The sequence below is a fragment of the Sardina pilchardus genome, chromosome 7 (genome assembly GCF_963854185.1).
Source record: "Sardina pilchardus chromosome 7, fSarPil1.1, whole genome shotgun sequence".
NCBI lineage: Eukaryota > Metazoa > Chordata > Actinopteri > Clupeiformes > Clupeidae > Sardina > Sardina pilchardus.
The window spans coordinates 26,461,908-26,481,106 of NC_085000.1; the positions used below are offsets into that span (position 1 = coordinate 26,461,908).

At 41.7% G+C, this 19,199-nt stretch overlaps 1 protein-coding gene across 1 annotated transcript in view; it reads right to left on the reverse strand.

Moving 5' to 3' along the window:
* The window catches only part of LOC134087811 (leucine-rich repeat-containing G-protein coupled receptor 6), a 66,262-nt gene extending 63,897 nt beyond the window's left edge, over positions 1–2,365 (reverse strand). The window contains exon 1 of the mRNA XM_062541570.1: positions 1,849–2,365. Coding sequence (XP_062397554.1) covers positions 1,849–2,045 — 197 coding nt within the window. The 5' untranslated portion in view covers positions 2,046–2,365. The remainder of the gene's footprint in view (positions 1–1,848) is intronic.
* Between the last annotated feature and the right edge of the window lie 16,834 nt (positions 2,366–19,199).

Consider the following 19,199-nt stretch of genomic DNA (forward strand, 5'->3'; position numbering starts at 1 on the left):
ACATTGTTTGAGTCTGACTTTGATAAAAAAAAAAAGAAAAAGAAAAAAAAAAAAAAGAATATGCATGGTGGAAGTGAGCCAGTGGACACTGATAACCTTTGTTTAAAAAATAAATAAAAAAATGCTGACTTTTTTTTTAGTTGTAAAGGGAGCTTGTACTGTTAGCTCCACAGCACCTACCCACGCTCTACTAAGTCAAAGCTTTGCCTTGGAATGTAAGCAGTTCATCGTGGCCAAGAGGAACAGACAAACATGTGGGTGAACTTCTATGTGCCACCACTCTCTCCCTGAGCCAGTCACCAGCTGATAACTCCTACTTTATACTAAGAGGCAGTAAATGTCAAAGCGATTGCCTAAGAACCTGCTGACAAGACTAGGCCAAGACCGGTGGCAACAGCACTGAGGTCTCTGACATGGGGTGTTGTTGCTGTTTATGCCTGAACACACCACCAGCACTATTTGTCTTGGTGATAGTTCCAATATTTCTCTTGAGGAGATTAAAAAAATAAATCATATTTGCTTTCAATGTTGAAAAATCATGACCCAAGTGATTACAGCATTGATTGTGATACAGTGTATGGCAACTTGCAAAGTGACAATCAAAACATTGTTTGTTTTGCTTTTTGTATTCCTCCCTTTCATTTGTTGGAGCTAGCCAGTTTAGCATTGCAGCATGAATGGCAATTACAATAGTAAGCCCCTGAGGCATCTCTCTTTCCTTGTTACACCTAGTCGATACAGGGGTGGAGTTTCAATCTCCACTTCACCTCTTTGATCTCACACCGACTCCTTACGCTGAATCGTTTTCCCCACCTTTGCACGCACGACGCGCAACATGTACACGTGGACTACATGTGGTCATGTTGTCATTCCCAATAATGTACATGTGAAATATTCGCAAACAATTACCCAACACATTTAAATTGCCTATCATAGATTAAATAAAAACTTAAGCTACAAATTAAATGTATGCTTTTCCCCTACCAACAAATTGCGCAGTAACAAGACTGAAACATATTACATAAACTTGGAGTAAAGTCGGAATATTCTAAGTGCGGGGTGACCTTCCATTTGAGGGGGTCGCCCCCTGAAATCGCCTGTGACTGTGACTAATACACGTGAGCGGGATGAATTTGGGGTGGATCAGTTGCGTCCCCCCTGCGTCATCATTCACAATCAGGGGACATCTGGAGTGCCTTTGACTTATCACTGACTTAATAAGGCAGCCTCCCAGAGGGGCTCCAGGAAACCCTATCCTGAAAAGCAGCCCCCTTTCCAGACCAGACCATCTCCCTCTCTATACCTCTCCTTCTCTCTCTCTCTCTATCCCTCTCTCTTTTTCTCTGTCTCTCTCTCTCTCTCCGTACAGGATCCCATCCTCTGTGAGTAGTGAGCATGCTTACTTTACCCCACCCCACCCCCTACTAACCCCATTCAGCTTTAGACCTTAGAGCAACTGGTGACACTTGAAAACACATGCACGTACGTACATTCAACACATCAAGCCTGAAGAAGAGTGGCAACGTGCGTTTATCTGGTCCACTTACGGAATCCCCTCACAGTCAGCCATTCATGTCGCAATATCACATTCATTCATATCACAGTCAAGTCTTTGCCATTCATACCACATTCAGATCTGTGGTAGACCTGCAGGTCAGTCAAAAGAGAGAGATGACCATAGCCCCCAAGTACACACACACACACACACACACAACACACCCACCCACCCGCCCACACACACACACACACACACTCCTCTCTCATCAGTGTGATGTTTACATGGGCGAGCAGTGGCAGACTAACAGACGTACAGGGAGGAGACAGACAGAGAGAGGTCAGCGTACTCACAGGTAGGACGTCAGGGGGCTGAGGTTGCCGGGCACCGCCGATAGTCCAAGCTCCGAGCAGTCGACAATCAGTAGAATCCCATCCTCCTGGCACTGGCATGGCGCCGGGCACAGACTGGCAGGCAGACTGGCACTCTGAGTCCCATGAGCCTGCGATCTGCTGGCAAACTGCAGCAGCATCAGGAGTAGAGCCAACATGTCACTTCGTGTTTCCACCACCGCTTTTTAAGAGAAAACAAAATTTGAAATAATAAAAACGTATAAATGAAAAAAACGTAAATATGTTTAGGTTTGACTCTCTCTCTCTCTCTCTCTCTCTCTCTCTCTCTCTATCTGACTTCTGCTGTGCCTTGTTCTGTTTCTCTAACTGTTCAGATCACTCCATGGGTGACTCAGTCAGTCAAACGTTTGCGCACACTTCTCTCTGCCTCTCTCCTTTTTTTCCTCTCTCTTTCACTCGCTCTCTGTCTCTCTCTCTCTCACTCTCTCCCTGTCTCTCTCTCTTTCCCCTCTGTCAGTCTGCCCTGTCCTCTCTCACTTTGAAGACATTTACCTATTGTAGTGGGAGTCTAAGTGTCTACTCTCATTGGCTCCCACTTGAAGGATGGGAGGAGTCTATCTTTCACTCATGCTCCCTCGCTCTCTCTCTCTCTCTCTCTCTCTCTCCCTCTCTGTCTCCCCCCCCTAGGGCAGTCTAGGGAGCAGTTCATTTGATGAGGGGGGTGGTAGTGGTGGTGGTGGGCCTGAGCTTTGGGATAAGACAGGACTGGCTGGTAAGCCCTGGTGGAGGAAGTGGTGTAACGAGGAGAGCTTGGGCCTGAGGTATGCTTATAAAGAAGGGCAGAGCAGAGGAGAGGAGACGAGAGAAAGAAGAGAGAAGAGAGAAGAGAGAAGAGAGAAGAGAGAAGAGAGAGAGAAAAATAGTTCCTCTATAGCTGTTCTACTCTCCAAGACTTCAAGAAAAGTTAGCGCAAACATTGTAATCTACCCCTATGGCAGTTCTTTGACAAGAGGCACCAATATATCTAGGGATGCTTTTAGGAAGAAAATACCCATAGAAAATCATGAGTTTCTCTACAAGTACTGTAGGCCTACAAGTTATCATAGTCTAAATTGCAAGTATGAGAGAGCAATGTTTCTTATGCATGACTGAACTGTAAAAGATAAACAGCTGTTTATTTACTTTACTTGTTATGCTCACTTGCATTGGACCTGGTGAGGGGGGAGGGGGTGTAGTGGCAACTGATTTAAATACATGTGGATGTCTGTTTGCCCAGACTTCATCTACCACAAGGGTGCACCTATGTGCAAATACTCTCTTGTGCAGTAGATGTAGGCTAGAGCCGTAATGCTACCCTATTCATGACCTAAAACCAGAGGATAATGTATCAATAAATAAATGAATGTAACACAAATATGCTAAATTCTTGGGTTGTCTTCTGGGGTGTGCAAACAGTCTTTGATTTGATTCTGTTAGTCTTAAATCTCTTGCAGATCAAACAACCATGTAGATTCCAGCGGCGCCGTGGTAAAATATATGCAAGCTCTCACAAGGCCGTTCTCCCAGCACTGATGAGATAATGACTAGTAAGGATCTGTGCTTTCATAATGTGGCCATAAGCACCATCAGGGAAAAATAAACTTATTCAGTTTCAGATGAAAGGCCTGGTCCATTGCCTCCGCTGACACACTAGAACACACTGAACGCAATGAGTGTTTCGGTCTGTTGTCATTTTTGTCTGTTGTCATTAGTTGCCACCATGTCTCCTTTCATTTCCTGTCAGCTTTTACTTGAGATTTTCAACAGGATGCAGTGCTCAAATATGATATTAGTCCGTTCCCCCCCAAAACAGAAACATTTGTCACATTATTCCATCAATCTGTATCTGCAAATAACTCGAATTCCAGTCCACATAATGCAGCTATAAACATTGTGTTCAAAAGTCTAATACTGGCTACAACTTTCTGTGGAAAAAGTAACTGATCAAATATGGGGCTACAACAACATAGGGGGGTGGTGAATTTGACTGGATGCAAATCATAAGAGTTGAGAGGGATTAAGAACAGATCTCACAAGAATGGCCATGAAGTGTTTCCATGTAGCTATTTGTTTTCATGCAATTAGCACATTCATTTAAGAACAACTCAAAATCCAGATGATGTCTTTTTGTTTGAAGGAATAAAGCATGACAACCCACGGAGAACTCTTGTTTTAACAGTATATTCTGATTGCAATATATATATATATATATATATATATATATATATATATATATATATATATATATATATATATATAAAAATACACTGTAAACCATCTCTATCCATTATCTGACAGAAGACAGGCATTTTGCCTCTCATTTGTTTCTTTCGTCAGAATGTGTACAGTATGCAAGCACTGAACCAGTTTCCAGCCACACAAGCCCGCCTGCAAGTGGACAAAAGTGTAGCAGCCCATTGATTAATTAAAATTCCTTCACCAGGCACGATGCTGTGTGGAGCCTTTGTTATGTTCTCAAACAAGAACACACATTATCTTTCATCGCTGCTCGTGCTCCTCATTCATTCTCTCCCATCTCTGTCGCCAAAATCTTTTCCACTGTTTTCTCATTCATCCTTTTTACGCCCTTCATATTTGGATGTGTGTGTGTGTGCGCGCACTGTGTAATTCAAGGATATACCAACACATACTCATTTGGCGTGCTCTGTGTCAGAGCTGGCAAAACATACCTTTGGTACCACTCCAGTTACTTTTCAAACACCTGCAACCTGCACATTTCATTCTCCCCCGCCTCCACCCCACCATTCACATGCAAGCAGCTTTTTAATTGTCTAGCCTCAGGTGTGCCTATAAATACAATTTAACAAGACACATATTCTGTCTCTCTTTCTCTCTCTCACACACACACTTTTTCTTCCCTTTCTTCCCAGGGCAGTGGCTCACCATTGCCTGACAGCCTTGGATTCATTTGCTGTTAGAGGCAATGAGGGCCGATAGAGAGAGGCTAAAGAAAAGCCTGACATAAAGTGGGGATTTAGACAATACGGCGGCCCAACAAAAGTTTGAATTGGAGTGCTCTCACCAAACACAGCTCAGCAAACAGTCTCTACCTTTAGGCACCTGTCGCCTCTGATTGGCCAAAAAGGGATGCTTTGTTTCCCAGCTTGAGAGAGGCTGTGAGGACTGTCTAAAAAAAAGTATGCCCCAGCCCATGCCCCCCCCTCGAGATCAAAGAGACTTGCTACACACAAACTCACACATACACACACACGGAGAAACATTCTCACAAACACGCCCGCGTACACTCACACACACACAGAGAGAGAGAGAGGGAGAGAGAGAGAGACACACATACACACACACACACACAAACACACACACACACACACACACACAAACACTAACCAATCTTTTTAAGACACAAAAGGGAAGTAGGTACCTGACACTCACCTGAATGAATTCACCACAGGCTATTTGAGCTCCATCATGCAAGGAAGTCTATTCAGAGGCAGCCCGAGAGAGAGAGAGAGAGAGAGAGAGAGAGAGAGAGAGAGAAAGAGAGAGAGAGAGAGAGAAGGGGGGGGGGGTAGAGAGAACCCAGGGTCTTGTTGTTCACCGACCACCATGGGAATGGACAATTGGTCGTGAGCTTGGCGATATTTAGTGGCAATGACCACCTGCCTATGGCCGCGAAAGTGCTTTCTCACGTGAACCGTTTGAGGGGCTTCTATGGGCTCCGCCGCCACTCATCCGTGCTTGGCCTCGTCTCTTCTTTCCGGTGGGCGCCGGGGGTCGGAGGGATGGGGGGGGATGTGTACAGAGAGGGGAAGAGGGGGGCGGGTTGATGAGTGAAGCTGCTTGCTGCTTTTTCTTGTCGCGGATCAGTTCAACAAAGATGTCTGTCCAGATGTTAAGACCATAGCCTCCCTGAAAAGACAAGGAATGTCAAGAAAAAAGACACAGACCAAACAGTAGAATGTGTGAGATCTTTGGCATCTACTAGTGAATATCTGGTTTAGAAACACGAGACTGAATTAATAAACTGCATGAACTAACCCAAACCACAATAATACATCATGAAGTTGATTAAAATAATCAAAAACAGCAACAGTAAAGTTGTTTTATCTCATCATTTTGAGATTAATTTCTTTCAATAACATAAATCAACTCACTGAAAACTACACCAGAATCTCAGTATTATCTGTAAACATATAATATCGGAGATACCCTGACAGTCATCATAGTAGTGATGCAAACTATTGTCTAGCTTTCCAGCCCTGGCCCTTAGTGCTTTCACTCCGACTACAGCGTGCATCGCTGAGGCATTTGGCTACACTTGTTTTGCTCGGTGCACTCAAGAAACAGTTGACAGTATGAAATACAGTCAATGGTACCAAAATATGCCGACTAACACATCCACAAGTTAGTGCCTGCAGGTGAACACTCTGAAAGGGAAAGCTGCTCCCCTTGATTCTATTTTAAGTGCTGCCATAGGCATTCCAATTATATAAAAAGCAAAAAGGCGGATTAGATGGCAGTAAATTTAAAAAAAAATGTTGATTGCCTTAAATTAGATTCCTTTAATTACTTGGAGAGAAAGGGGTTGCGTGTGTATCTCTGGGATCAACCAGAGGCCTTTGCTGTTGTTGAAGGTTGAACACATCTAAGAAGATAAATAATAATAAAAAAAAAGGTGAAATAAAAAAAGACCGACCTACATTACTTTTTGCCATGGGTGAATTGCTACATCAAAGGCTTTTGCTGTAACTTGTATGATACATGCAACAGTGTGTGTGTGTGTGTGTGTGCCTGTGCGTGTGTGTGTGTGCGTGTGTGTGTGTGAACTTGTGTGTGTGTGTGTGTGTGTGTGTGTGTGTGTGTGATAGCATGCGATGCTGCTGCCTTTGCTTGCGGGGGATCCTCCCTATGCCTTTGTAGTTGTCCCGGGCCCTGCACGACAGGAGAGCCCGGTGAGAGGGGTGCGCGACGCGATTCCATCTGGTATGCTGCTCGAGTCTTGATTACAGCTCAGGTGGAATGTTAACGCTGGCTGATAGTGTTTTATCGTCTTCATTTGGGCTCAGCCGTCCGTGGCACCTCAGAAGAGAGGGAGAGACCTGCAGCACAGCATGGCGTCTCCATACACATACTGTACATACATACATCATGGATAGTAGCTACAGTGACAGGCCTCGCTAAAGACATCTTATTTCCATGGAGACATGACTGAATCTGGCCCTTGGCCAAAAGGTTTCGTTGATCCATTTTTCGGGTCATACTGCTCATAGCAGTGGTAACAAATGGGACCATCTCCATTTGAATTTATTAGGAATGATACTGAGTCCATTATAAAACTTCATAATTATCACAGAGAATAGCAATAGTTAACAATCACTGTTAATGAAGAAGTGAATGACAAAAAGTAATAGTGTAATAACACAAAGAATCAACATGCACAGACATCATTAACTAATGATGACAAGTGGCTTTCAAATTAATCGAGGAATAACATCAGTGAGCTGATTTCCTGTTTACAAGAATGAGTAAAATAGGACCTGCCATGACTGCCAGTTTGAACAGGTCACAGTCCTAAGGGCACTATTACTTTGGATAGGATGAGCTCATCTTTGGGTTGAATTTCATTGGTTTTATTCCACTGTTTTCATTTTAAAAAGTACAATGAAAATATACATTTGGGATTGTCTAATATGTGGCAAACTCTCTTTGTACATTTCATCCGATGATGAGCTGGTGTTTATTTTCTCAAGATATTGTCAGTTGACACGGTCCTCTCTAAATGATTAAAACATGTGTTGCAGCGCCTCCCAGTGACAGTTTGGGGAACAACATTATATGACGACACAAAGAAACTATTACAAGAGAGTTGTGTGAGTGTGTTTAGTAGTGAGTGTCTGAGTGAATGAATTAGAAAAATCAAGTGGGAGTAACATATTACTGTAAATACATGGACATTCAATATGTGGAAAATGTGTGGAAATTCACAACATGAATTAGGGCCACCTCTAATATGGCATTCGTTTGTTATGCTTAATTATGCAACATTCAGGCAATAACAATGACACATTTCACATTAAACCCACAGACTAAACAGATGAAAAGTATTCTAAATAAGCAGCTCTTCTCGTAAGTTATGCCCAGTGCAATTAGCACAGCTAATGACTAAATCAACCCCTATATTCCAAACCAGACACTCAACAAAATCAATATGAGATGGAAGCCTGAGTAATTACTTTGATCCTCCACTGCAGGTTATGTTTGCCAGGAACCATTATTCCCATCACGAAACATGAGTGTGTGCCTTCAGTTGCAAATCTGCTTGGTATCGACTCGATAGTGGAAGCCTATATCTCTATGTTATCTCCTGTGCTAGGCAAAACAAATGATTTACACTGCTGTGCTGGTTTTACACAAGCCCAGATAAAAAACAAGGCTGTGTTTGTCCAGAGAGGTTTATTGATCAGTTATTGTCCAAAGGGTGTTATCCAGTGGGACATTTTTATTGGAGTGCTATTCCCACTCGACACAATTCCCATAGTTCATTGTTTTTGTGCACTGGAAATCAAAAATTAACTAAGGCCATTCTGGTTTCAAGACAGTTACATCCCACAAAATACTGCATGGATCCCACTCTATGTCCATCCATCCAGAGAAATACCTAAAGCATAGTTCCACCAATTCAGCTCAGATTTAATGGATCTTGGTGTTTCAGAAACAAACTTAAGTGGATAACAACCTATAAAAACAATAACTAGAAGGGCACTCAAAGAGTGCAGACCTCAGGCTTTGCCAAGGCAACGTACCTCTGATCTGTGCATGTCAAACTGAAACACTGCCCAATAATAAGCATAGAATGTACTTTACCTTTAGATAGACTGTTGCTATGTTGCTGTAGTTCATCAACTCTCTCTCATTTGAACACCTACTCTATTTCATTAACTCCAAAGGCACTGTTTGGGTGGAACACTAGAGGGCAGTATGAATACTGTATGGTGCAACAGTAGCGAAAGCTAAACTAAATCACTACAGTTGGCCCCTGAGTTGCATCTGCTCCAAAGTATTTTGCGTAACGGACATGTGGACATGAAGGTTTGGCAGATCTGTAGAAAAGCAGCAACACTTGCAATAGTATGGCAAACTGATAGTCTTCACTTCAAAACTAACTTCAAAATACTTATGTATTAGGATAACGCGGGCCTTTTATGGTCTCTCACCAAGGGTGTCAGAGGCCTTTCAAACTTGGGTGGGACAAAGTAGCAGGGGGCTTAGGGTTTTTAAAAATGTTTAAATTTATTTTTAAAAAAAATGAGTAGATGTGACTTCCTTTATTCTGGCACATTCTAACAGGTGGGCTACTGGATAAGGGTGATACGTTTTTTCGTTCACATTACATCTTGACTGCACAAGCGAACCTGGCTGAGCTGAGCATGCTTTCCAGAGTGACAGCAGGTTTGAAGTCGATATATCCTAGGCCTAGCCTGGAGACCAGACTCTCTTCTTCGCAAAGAGTCTGGCCTAGCTCCATTGGCAAAATGTTTCTTTCTTGGTTTGTGGACGCTTGTATGAAGTTTGAATTCATTGGAGTTCAATCACTAACGTTTAGTAATGACGTATGATAACCACGAGAGACACAACGATAAGAATAGGCTTGAAACTTAAATGTAATCGCTCTGGGGAACAGGCTCTGTTCGCTGATTGGGCGGAGATGCACTTGCCGGAGTAAACAAAGCTGAATCAAGCTATACCAGACAGAGTATGAAGAGAAATGTAAATGAGCGGAAGTACATAGGCTATCCTAGGCCTACTGCTAACACAGTGACTAGGCTCAGGGCCGCTTTTAGCCTGCTACATTTGCATGAGCTGGTAGAAATATTGGTAGAAACACAAACAGAAAAATCGATACCACCAAACCAACAGTTAGGGAAAGGCAGTATTTCTGATACATGCAAAATAAGTATTTCAAATACAGACTAGTATGATGTCTTTTTTTTTTTTTGCTTTGTATTTTGTATCAAAATACTTTATAGGTGAAATCATAAAAGTGCAAAACAATGAATGCAGCCTCTGACCGAGTTGCCCAGAGTTGTCGTGATCAGAACACTGAGATTCAGGAAGATGATCTAGTGCAAAATGAGTAATGTGTCATTGCTCTCACGAACTCCAAATAAGAAGTTTCTTGAGCACTTTAATCATCCAATTGGAACACATGGAACCGGTTATGTGGTTGCCCTGCAACAAGTTGCCCCATATATTGCTCAAGCAAAATGAAGAAAAATCCCAAACTTGTTGCTGTTGTGTATCATAATATTGCTATTTTTAATCATCCAATAGGAACACATGGAACCGGTTATATGGTTGTCCTGAAACTATTGCTCAAATAACCACCAGCATGCTCATGAACAGGTCAGCTCGGGCCTGTGTAATAACATGAGGCAGTCTACTGGTGGTATCCTCACCCAAATGCTGAGGTTTAGAAACTGGAGGGTTTGGGAGCCTACAATGCATTTGGCTGCAGTTGCATTTGGAGCCGTGGTTGGGAATGTGATGCACTTTAGAGGTCATTGTAGCCATAACCTGTGATCTGAATGTGGATAATAGCCTTATTAGCTGGTGAAAAGGTACAAGTGGTGCTATGCATCTGTGTATGCATCATTTGCTGGCCTTGCATCATTATCTTCAATTACTATAATAATGGCTGCACTGCAACTGAACTCTTCAAAAAGTGATGGACTTGAGTAAAATTGAGATGCTTTGTCTGATGGAAAATGTGAATATTTTAGTGATTTATACATATAATGTGCAAGTTATTAAATATTTAAATTGTTTCATTTAAATGTGTTAATTTATTGTGTTTTAATGTGTTTTTCCCCTATCAGACATCAAAGACAAACTTTGCTGTCATTGTACTAGTTTATGGTAAACAAATATAAGCATCCACCATGTTTTTCACAACAAACTAATCTCAGTTTATGATCAAACTAATAGTCATAATAACTTCAGTGACTTACTGTCAAATAGTTTAACTGTAAAAGCTTCCCGTATGATAGGCAGTGGTGTCATGGGTTTTTGTGGTTAGAATTTCACCACCATTACAAAGGTGGTGAGTGCAAATATTAGTCCATCAGAATGGCTTTGGTTTACATGTTGATCTGCACATTCAAGACAGACTGTACGAGGCATTGTGCTGTGGTTGAAATGGGAAAGCCCCCTGTCCACTCCTTGTTACCTGATTTGCTTACGACTCCCTTCAGTTAGGCTTTCCTTTCAAACTGTAAACTCACACACCTGGACATGACACTGGCTGCAGTAATTCTTGGAAGTGCAGGGCGTTATCAGCTCGTTAGAACCGCAGATCAGACAAGTATATGTGTGGTCATACCATGGCCATACCACAAACTATTATGCCATTTATGTCAGAACAAAGACAAACAAAGTAAACCCTGTTTAAACTGTTTATACTGTTAGACTCTATTGTTAGACTCTTTATCATTCCTGAATTATGTAACATTAAGTAATGCATACTTAAACCTAAATTCAGTGTGATTCAGTGAGAGCTTAATGTTTGCAAAACATCACAAAATCAACTACTGAGTCAAATGTTTGTACAATGGAAGAGTTCCTGTATTCTTATGTGTGTTAAAGAGCCAGGCCAATGACTCATCGTTTAGTTGTTTCCCTTTCCAAAGCCACTGAAGCCTTTGTCATATGGGATACCAATAATGCATGAAACTAGATGTACCGCAAAGCGATACACAATATGACCGCCGCTCAGTCCTGCACATTCTCTCCGCAAATATCAATCACGCTTGTGTTTCCATCGCCTACTCCATCCCTACTGCAACTTTTATGTATGTAAATGAGTGTGTGCATGTGTGCGCTTGCTTTTGTGTATGAGTGCTTCTCTGTCTAGTGTGAGTGTGTGTCTGCTTGTGTGTGTGTTTAATGTGTCTCTGAGTATATGTTCACTGTGTTCTCTGCCGTCACTGTCACTCCAATATCAGATAACACACACACACACACACACTCACATGCGCGCGTGTGCACACACACACACACACACACACACAAACACACATACACAGGCACACACACACACTCGCACACACACACACACACACACACACACACACACACACACACACAAACACACACACACAGGCACACCCATAGAGAGAGAGAGAAAGAGAGAACACACACAGAATACACACAGATAACACAGACACAGAGAGAGAGAGAGAGAGAGAGAAAGAAAGAGAACACACACAGAACATGCACATACACACATATACACACATGCAAACACACAGATGGGCACACAGAAACGCACCCACACACTATAGTACATCACACACACACTCACTTCTCAGCTCCGGTGGTCTCACAAAATGTACTCAAAGATGTGTGTGTGCATGTGTGTGTGTGTGTGTGTGTAGGTGTGTGTGTGTGTGTGTGTGTAAGGGTGTATGTGTGCATGCGTGTGGGCGTGTTTGTGCATGTGTTTGTATAATGTTTTATGTACATGTGTGTATGTAGTGGTGCGTGTGTGTGTAGGTATGTGTGTGTGTGTGTGTGTGTGTGTGTGTGTGTGTGTTCCTGCATGTTTGTTGCACCCAGAGCAACCATTCTCTTTTAAAACATATTTGGAAACTAGTTGATTAAAGGTTTCTAATGGTGTCACTTATATGTTTCTAGGACAAAAACTAGCAGAGATTGAGATGTTTGGAACAGTTTTTGAAATCCCCAGGGGGGGCTTTAGACTCCAGATAATACCACCATCTACTGGCCGATGGGTATACAGTCCTGAATGTACACATAAATCCATTTATTTTATAGCCCCCCATGGATGAAATTCCACAAAACTTGGCTTACTCCCAGAGGGTGTCAGGTTAATCATACACATGAAATTTGGTGCAGTTCATAACATCTCATCTGAAGATATGGGCAATTAAAGCAATATTACATTGCATTTTCAATTTTTACGATGGGGGGGCAAATCACAAATGACTGGTTATAAGCTAAGTTGATGCAAGCTCTAGAGAACAACATACCATAAACATTTTGTCATCCTCGGTGCCACGGTTCAGGTAGTTATGTAGGAAAAACTGTCATTTTTGGGCTTCGGGCGGGGGCAGCGCGGGGGTGGAGTGACCCCCGGGGACGAAACGAAAATTTTCCATAGAACTCTACTGGGGCTACATGCCCACCAAGTTTCATGCGCTCCGGTGTTACGGTGTCCCGGGAATCGTTGACGAAAAATGACGGGAAAAAAGAAAAAAAAAAAAAAAAAAAAACTTTGACAACAACTATATGACCGCTTCGCTAGCTACGCTAGCGGCGGTCATAATTATCAAAAGAGTTAACTGAGGAACAAAATCAGAATTTGCTATTACAGTAAAAGATGTAGACATTATATTGTCCTTTCTAATATAAACATGTACAATGTGAGTGTGTCTGCAATCTGATCTCAGAAAATATTATGCTAACATACAAGTACAACATTTTCATGTAAGAAGCTGGAGTAGTAGTGGACCATTCAGTGACATTTGCAGACTTGAACCTGATAAAGACCATCAATGAAAGGGGAAAGTAAATGACAAAGGGACTCTTGCTGTTCTTAAGTATGTAAGGTATGTTCAGCACTGTTTATTTTTCTACTTACACCCACGCATGCTGAGGGATATCTTAGGTTACATGTTGGCCATGGTTTCAAGTCAGTGTGAATGGATTTGTGTAAACTATAGCTACTTGGAACTGTAGTGTGTGGGTGTGTGGGTGTTTGTTTGTTTGTTTGAGTGTGTGTGTGTGAGAGAGAGAGTGTGTCTGAATGTGTAAGTGAATGACAGTCATTATGAAACTTGTGTATGGGGTAAACATTATTTGATCATTCATGTCTAGGGTCTATCATATTGATCACTGTATCCATGCACTCCCCATGCACATTGCATCCATGCAATGCATACTGTAGATGAACTACTAATGAACAGTCTTCTACCGATCATCTATGAGAACATTAACCTGTTCTGAAATCCCTCCTTTTATTACCTGAGGCAGGTGCATGCAATCCAACTGCCAGGAATTCTGTCATACTAAATACTCTGGGGTTTCCCAAACTAGTTTGTCAGGTCTATTTTAGACGGCCTCTGTCTGTAAATCCTGAAAAATTCTTGATAGCACTGATGTCCTTTTTGAAGGCTGTAACACGAGCAGCATGAAATTATATTTTATTTGCTACATTTAACAAGAAAGTCTGTGTTTAAATCATAGGAGGTCAATCTGAGTGCCTATCCCCTGTTTTACAGCTTTCTTTTATATCTTTGGGGCGAAGATACGTATGTGTATTTGAACAAGGTGATGTTTACACCTATCTGTGATTAATTGCCTATCAGAGAATAATGTTACTACCAGGCACCAGTCACAAATAGTGATTATTTACAAATATTAAATATCTGTCATTCTGTCATGTTATGCTCAACCTCTTAAACTATATATTAATCAGATTATGTGCTAAAGATAGCGTGAGGGGGATAAAAGAAAACCTTTTAGACATGTACAGTATATGACCTACTATAACAATCAGCCATCAGTATAAAATCTTCAGGGACAAAGATTAACAGCACATCAGTACTCGGTCAATATATGCAACTAGGAGAAAAGTTAGAAAGCTCATGAAAGTACCTACGAAAGTTCCTGTCCTATTCTAGTAATGAGCTAAGTTAAGCGAGATAAACATTCCGCATGTATGCCCGAGGTCATGTGTGATGCTATACACGTGCCGACCACAGAGGACAACGAAAACAAACTCTGCTGTGTTGCGTGACGTGTACATAGATAGAGGAAATTCATAGAATATTTAGGAAACTTTTTGAGACTTCCCCTTGGCATTTCCACTCTGTGTCTCTGTTTCCATGCGCTGGCGTGCTGTACAACCCAGAGTAACCAGAGCAAAAGATGTTATGTTACGTTATGCTGTAGCATATTTTGTGGGCATTTTTTACTGCAATATAATATGTTGATCTCAAAGATGCACAATAGCATCACCTGCCTTCTAATAGTGTGGGAAAATCATGGAAGTCTGGTAGACCTGGAGGCAGTCAATGTCAGTTATTCCCACCGCAACCCCGGTGAATATTCCATCATCCATACATTGTCCCATGGGAGAGTAGTGCAAAGGGATTTCAGACTGTCCAGTGGTGTTTGCGAAACAAACAGCTGTTACCGACACGCAGATAAGAGAAGGTGGCTAAGAGCCTTGGAGAGGTGAGTGGGATGACGAGGGTTCATAAAACCACCATATTCCAGATGGCAGCCATTATCAGTTTCAGTAGCACAAATGGCTACTCAAACATATTGTCCCAGCTGCCACTCATGTTTGATGGAATAACCTCCTCACACACACTCCTGCTCTGACCAACCCTTGTTTTTGGTCTGGAGATAAGTACCATGCCATCGTGTTGTTGAGTAAAGAGATTTTCCCTCCATTTTCCACAAGTGTTTTCCCTCCATAGAGGATCTAATGGATCATTTACTTCCTGAAAAGATGATGATGATGATGATGATGATGACGATGACGATGCTGATGATGGCGGTAGTAGTAGTTAAGAGGATATTATTATTATTATTATTACTGTTATTATTTCATTATTACTATGATCATTATTATTGTTACTGTTGTTGCAATAATAATAATAACAGATTACAATTATAACATAAAGTATAACCTAATTACAAAAGCCTACAGTATATCATTAACATCCTATTAACAATCTTTGGGAAATTGTAAATTAAATTCTGACTCCTGACTCAGTGCACAGTCTGCACACAGTGATTTGTGGCTGAGACTATACCTTTCGTGACTGAAACCTTTGGAAGGAATAAATTACCTTCTTCGCTAACCTTGTTGATGATATATAGAGTTATAATGCTGTCAGGAAAATTATGCCAAGGTTGCAACAGGGTTGTGGCTGTTTGTTTGTTTGAAATGATGATTGTTATCAATGCTGATTTTTTTTTTTTTTTAAATCAGCTATTAATACTGTTAACATCTCCATAACAGTTGCAGTTATCACTGCTACAGTATAACTGCTGTGCCCCTGGTTTTACATAAACAATTGGTGTGACACCCGGGTAGTTTGGTACTTTTTGCATTCCTTTCACCAAACAGATCACTTCATTGTCTTTTGTTAGAAAAAAAGTGAAGTGAAATTCTAACAAAAAAAAAGATGTCAAAACAGCGAGAATGGATGAACTAAAGTCTGCATACAATAAGCACAATAGCAAAAGCCAAGGTCATGCCTCCATTATCTCACAAGATCTCATGCTCAGCGATGCAGTACTCTATTGGTCATATCTCCTCTGATACATCAGCACACTGCCCTATTATAAACCGAAGTGAGAAGCGCCACACAGGCTGGAACATGTGAATGCTACCCTGTTTCTGCTGTACCATATTTAAATTTGTATTAAAATTTTGCTCTAAACCCAACACCTATGGAGGCTGTTCACTGAACAATGTGTGTGCATGTGTGCGTGTGTGTGTGTGTGTGTGTGTGTGTGTGTGTGTGTGTGTGTGTGCACGTAAGCATTTTGAGCAAGTGTACTGGATGTGCATGTACAGTATGGTAACTATGCAATACTGTATGGACAACCCACACTGTTATGTTTGTCAAGATGTGAATAAACAACCACAGTAATAAACCACAAGACCCACACAGTGCCTTTGATCAAGACCCCTAAACCAGTTTTATAACCCACGTCATGCTGTTGTGGCTTTCGTAACTATCCTTCAGAAATCTTTGCTAACCATTACGTATTTTTTTTTTTTTTAAAAGCTGAACTGTTTTGCCTCAGGAATAGGCTACTGCTGCATACAAGAGTGCAATCCTACACACCTTTACTGAAAACACAACTTCTGGAATCATGCTGGCAGTACAGTAGGTGAGATACTAAGATAAAAAATGTAACAAATGAAGGAAAAGGTAGTGGGACAGAAGGAAGAAAGAGACGGGGGGGGGGGGGGGGGGAGAAGTAGAGAGGAAATCCAAGCAAAAAGAACGAGGCTAGGTATGTGAGGAGGATGGTCGTCAGGGAAACAACGGAGCTAACAGGTTTGAAGAACAAACAGGTGGCCATCTCTGAGGTGCAGAAGAATAAAAAACGGCTATTCATCCAGCAGTTGTGGTTGTGTCTGAGGAGATGGCTAATGTCCGTGGTCAGCAGAGAGGCTAGTCCAGCTATTGTCTTGGACTGTATGGGCAATATGGTCAATACTAGCAAAGAGGCTCCCCTCACAGCTAGACATGTCTCATCCAAGATTGGACAGACAGAAGTACCAGCCAAAAGCATGCAAATCATGCCGTCCTGGAGGTTCTCCCTAGAGCAAAAAGAGGACAGCTGGTGGAGGAGTTGAAGAGGAGGTTGCACGTTGGTTTAACTGGACAGAGTCTGCAAAAAAAAGAGGCTCAATACTGTAGACAACATCAGTGAGCCTGATAAGCAGGTGGGAAAAGAGTCCCCACCAGAGACAGGGCCAGAGAATGAACCAGAGGCAAATAAGTGAGAAAATAAGGCAGAGATGAGAGGCAAGGAGAATGGACAAATGATCTCTCAGGACGATTAGGTGATTCCTCTGCCAACACAAATGTGTGATTTAAATATCATGTTATCAGCACTCTCCATTTACCAAATATCAAGCTCCTTAAATGTTGTCTTACACATTAGACCTGGCTGGCACAGTTCTGTCCTAACCAAAGAATCTTTGGTCCTAACTACTTATTTTTTCAACACATCTCAACAGTTGCAATGCAGTTGACATGGCAACCACAGAAGTAACATTGTCCCAAGAGTTCAGCAAAAGGGGCTGCAAATTGAACATTTATAGGTAGTAAAATATCCCATGAGAGTTGTGAACTTCTTCATTTGAATAATCATTTCATCTCTCTCCACAGACCAAAGCCTGTCATGTCCGGACAGCAAGAGACATCAGCTACCTGATGGGAGGAACCTGTGTCAGAAACTTTGTGAGAGACCAAAGAGAGGCCCAAGTCTCGTCTGACTTGACTGGCATTACTGTACTGTACCAGGCAAGAATATTGCATTTGGTTTTGGTGACCATACCATGCCAACCATATCATATTTCACTCCAGGGCTGTAGTCAAGACCACCTTTGTCGAGTCCAAGACAAGTCCAAGACCAGGACCGGTCGAGACCAAGTCAAGACCGAGTCCAAAGAGGTTCAAGTCCAAGACAGACCGAGTCCAAAAGACTCGAGTCCGAGTCAAGACCGAGTCCAGGACAGAAAAAAACAACTTGCATGCATGACAGTATAAAGACAATAATTTTGGGTTATTATTAATTTTGCTGATCTAAATACCCACCCAGGATTTGTAAGTATAACCATTCCCCTTAATATCACATAATCTAATTTAAAGAAAACAGAATGATATAAGCTGATACCTTAGTTACAACTGATACAAACACCAATCCACTACTATTACCACTGCTAGGTACTAGTACTGAGCATTGGAGCAACTAAATTACAATAGCTTCACTCCAGACAAAGACAAGAATGACCAGTATTACAGAGTGTACTCCTACTTCCCTTGAATATTATAACATAAGAAAGATGCCTGGACTCGGTCAAGACCAAGAACCATATTTGGCAAGACCAGTGGCCGAGACCGAGACAAGTCCAAGTCAGATACCAGCGAGTCCGAGACAAGTCCGAGACCATAAAAAAACGGACTCGAGTCCGGACTCGAGTCCGAGTCCGGACTCGAGTACTACAGCCCTGTTTCACTCTACTATAAAAGGTTTATAAAAGGTTGTATTCTCACTAACCATTCAAACAGACCTTTATAATGATCTTTGTAATGCTTTACAAGGTCCTCACAGACATGACCCCACAACTCAAAGCAAAGAACTTCTAATCTTAATCAAGTATGAGCATGCATGTTTGTGTGTATTTGATGTTGACCACATGTGCATCTTTCTGTGTATTTGTGTGTGTGAGTTTATCTGTGCGTGCATCACATATTTATTTTGTTTTGTATATTATGAGAAGTTATTTCCTTTACATCAATAGTCTGTTACAGGCTCTGTTATCCTTTAGTTAGTTGATGTATCATCTATTATTATCACCTAACACAACTTTACACTAACCACATCAAGCAAAAATAACAATTGTCTCTCTCACACATACAGCACAAGAGATATAGTGATAGAAATGAAGAAACAGAGAAAGAGAGAGAGAGCGAGAAAGAGAGAGAGTGAAAGAAAGAAAGGAAGAATCAACACAAAACCCCTCCAGGAAAATATGAGGGAGAGGGCAATGGGTG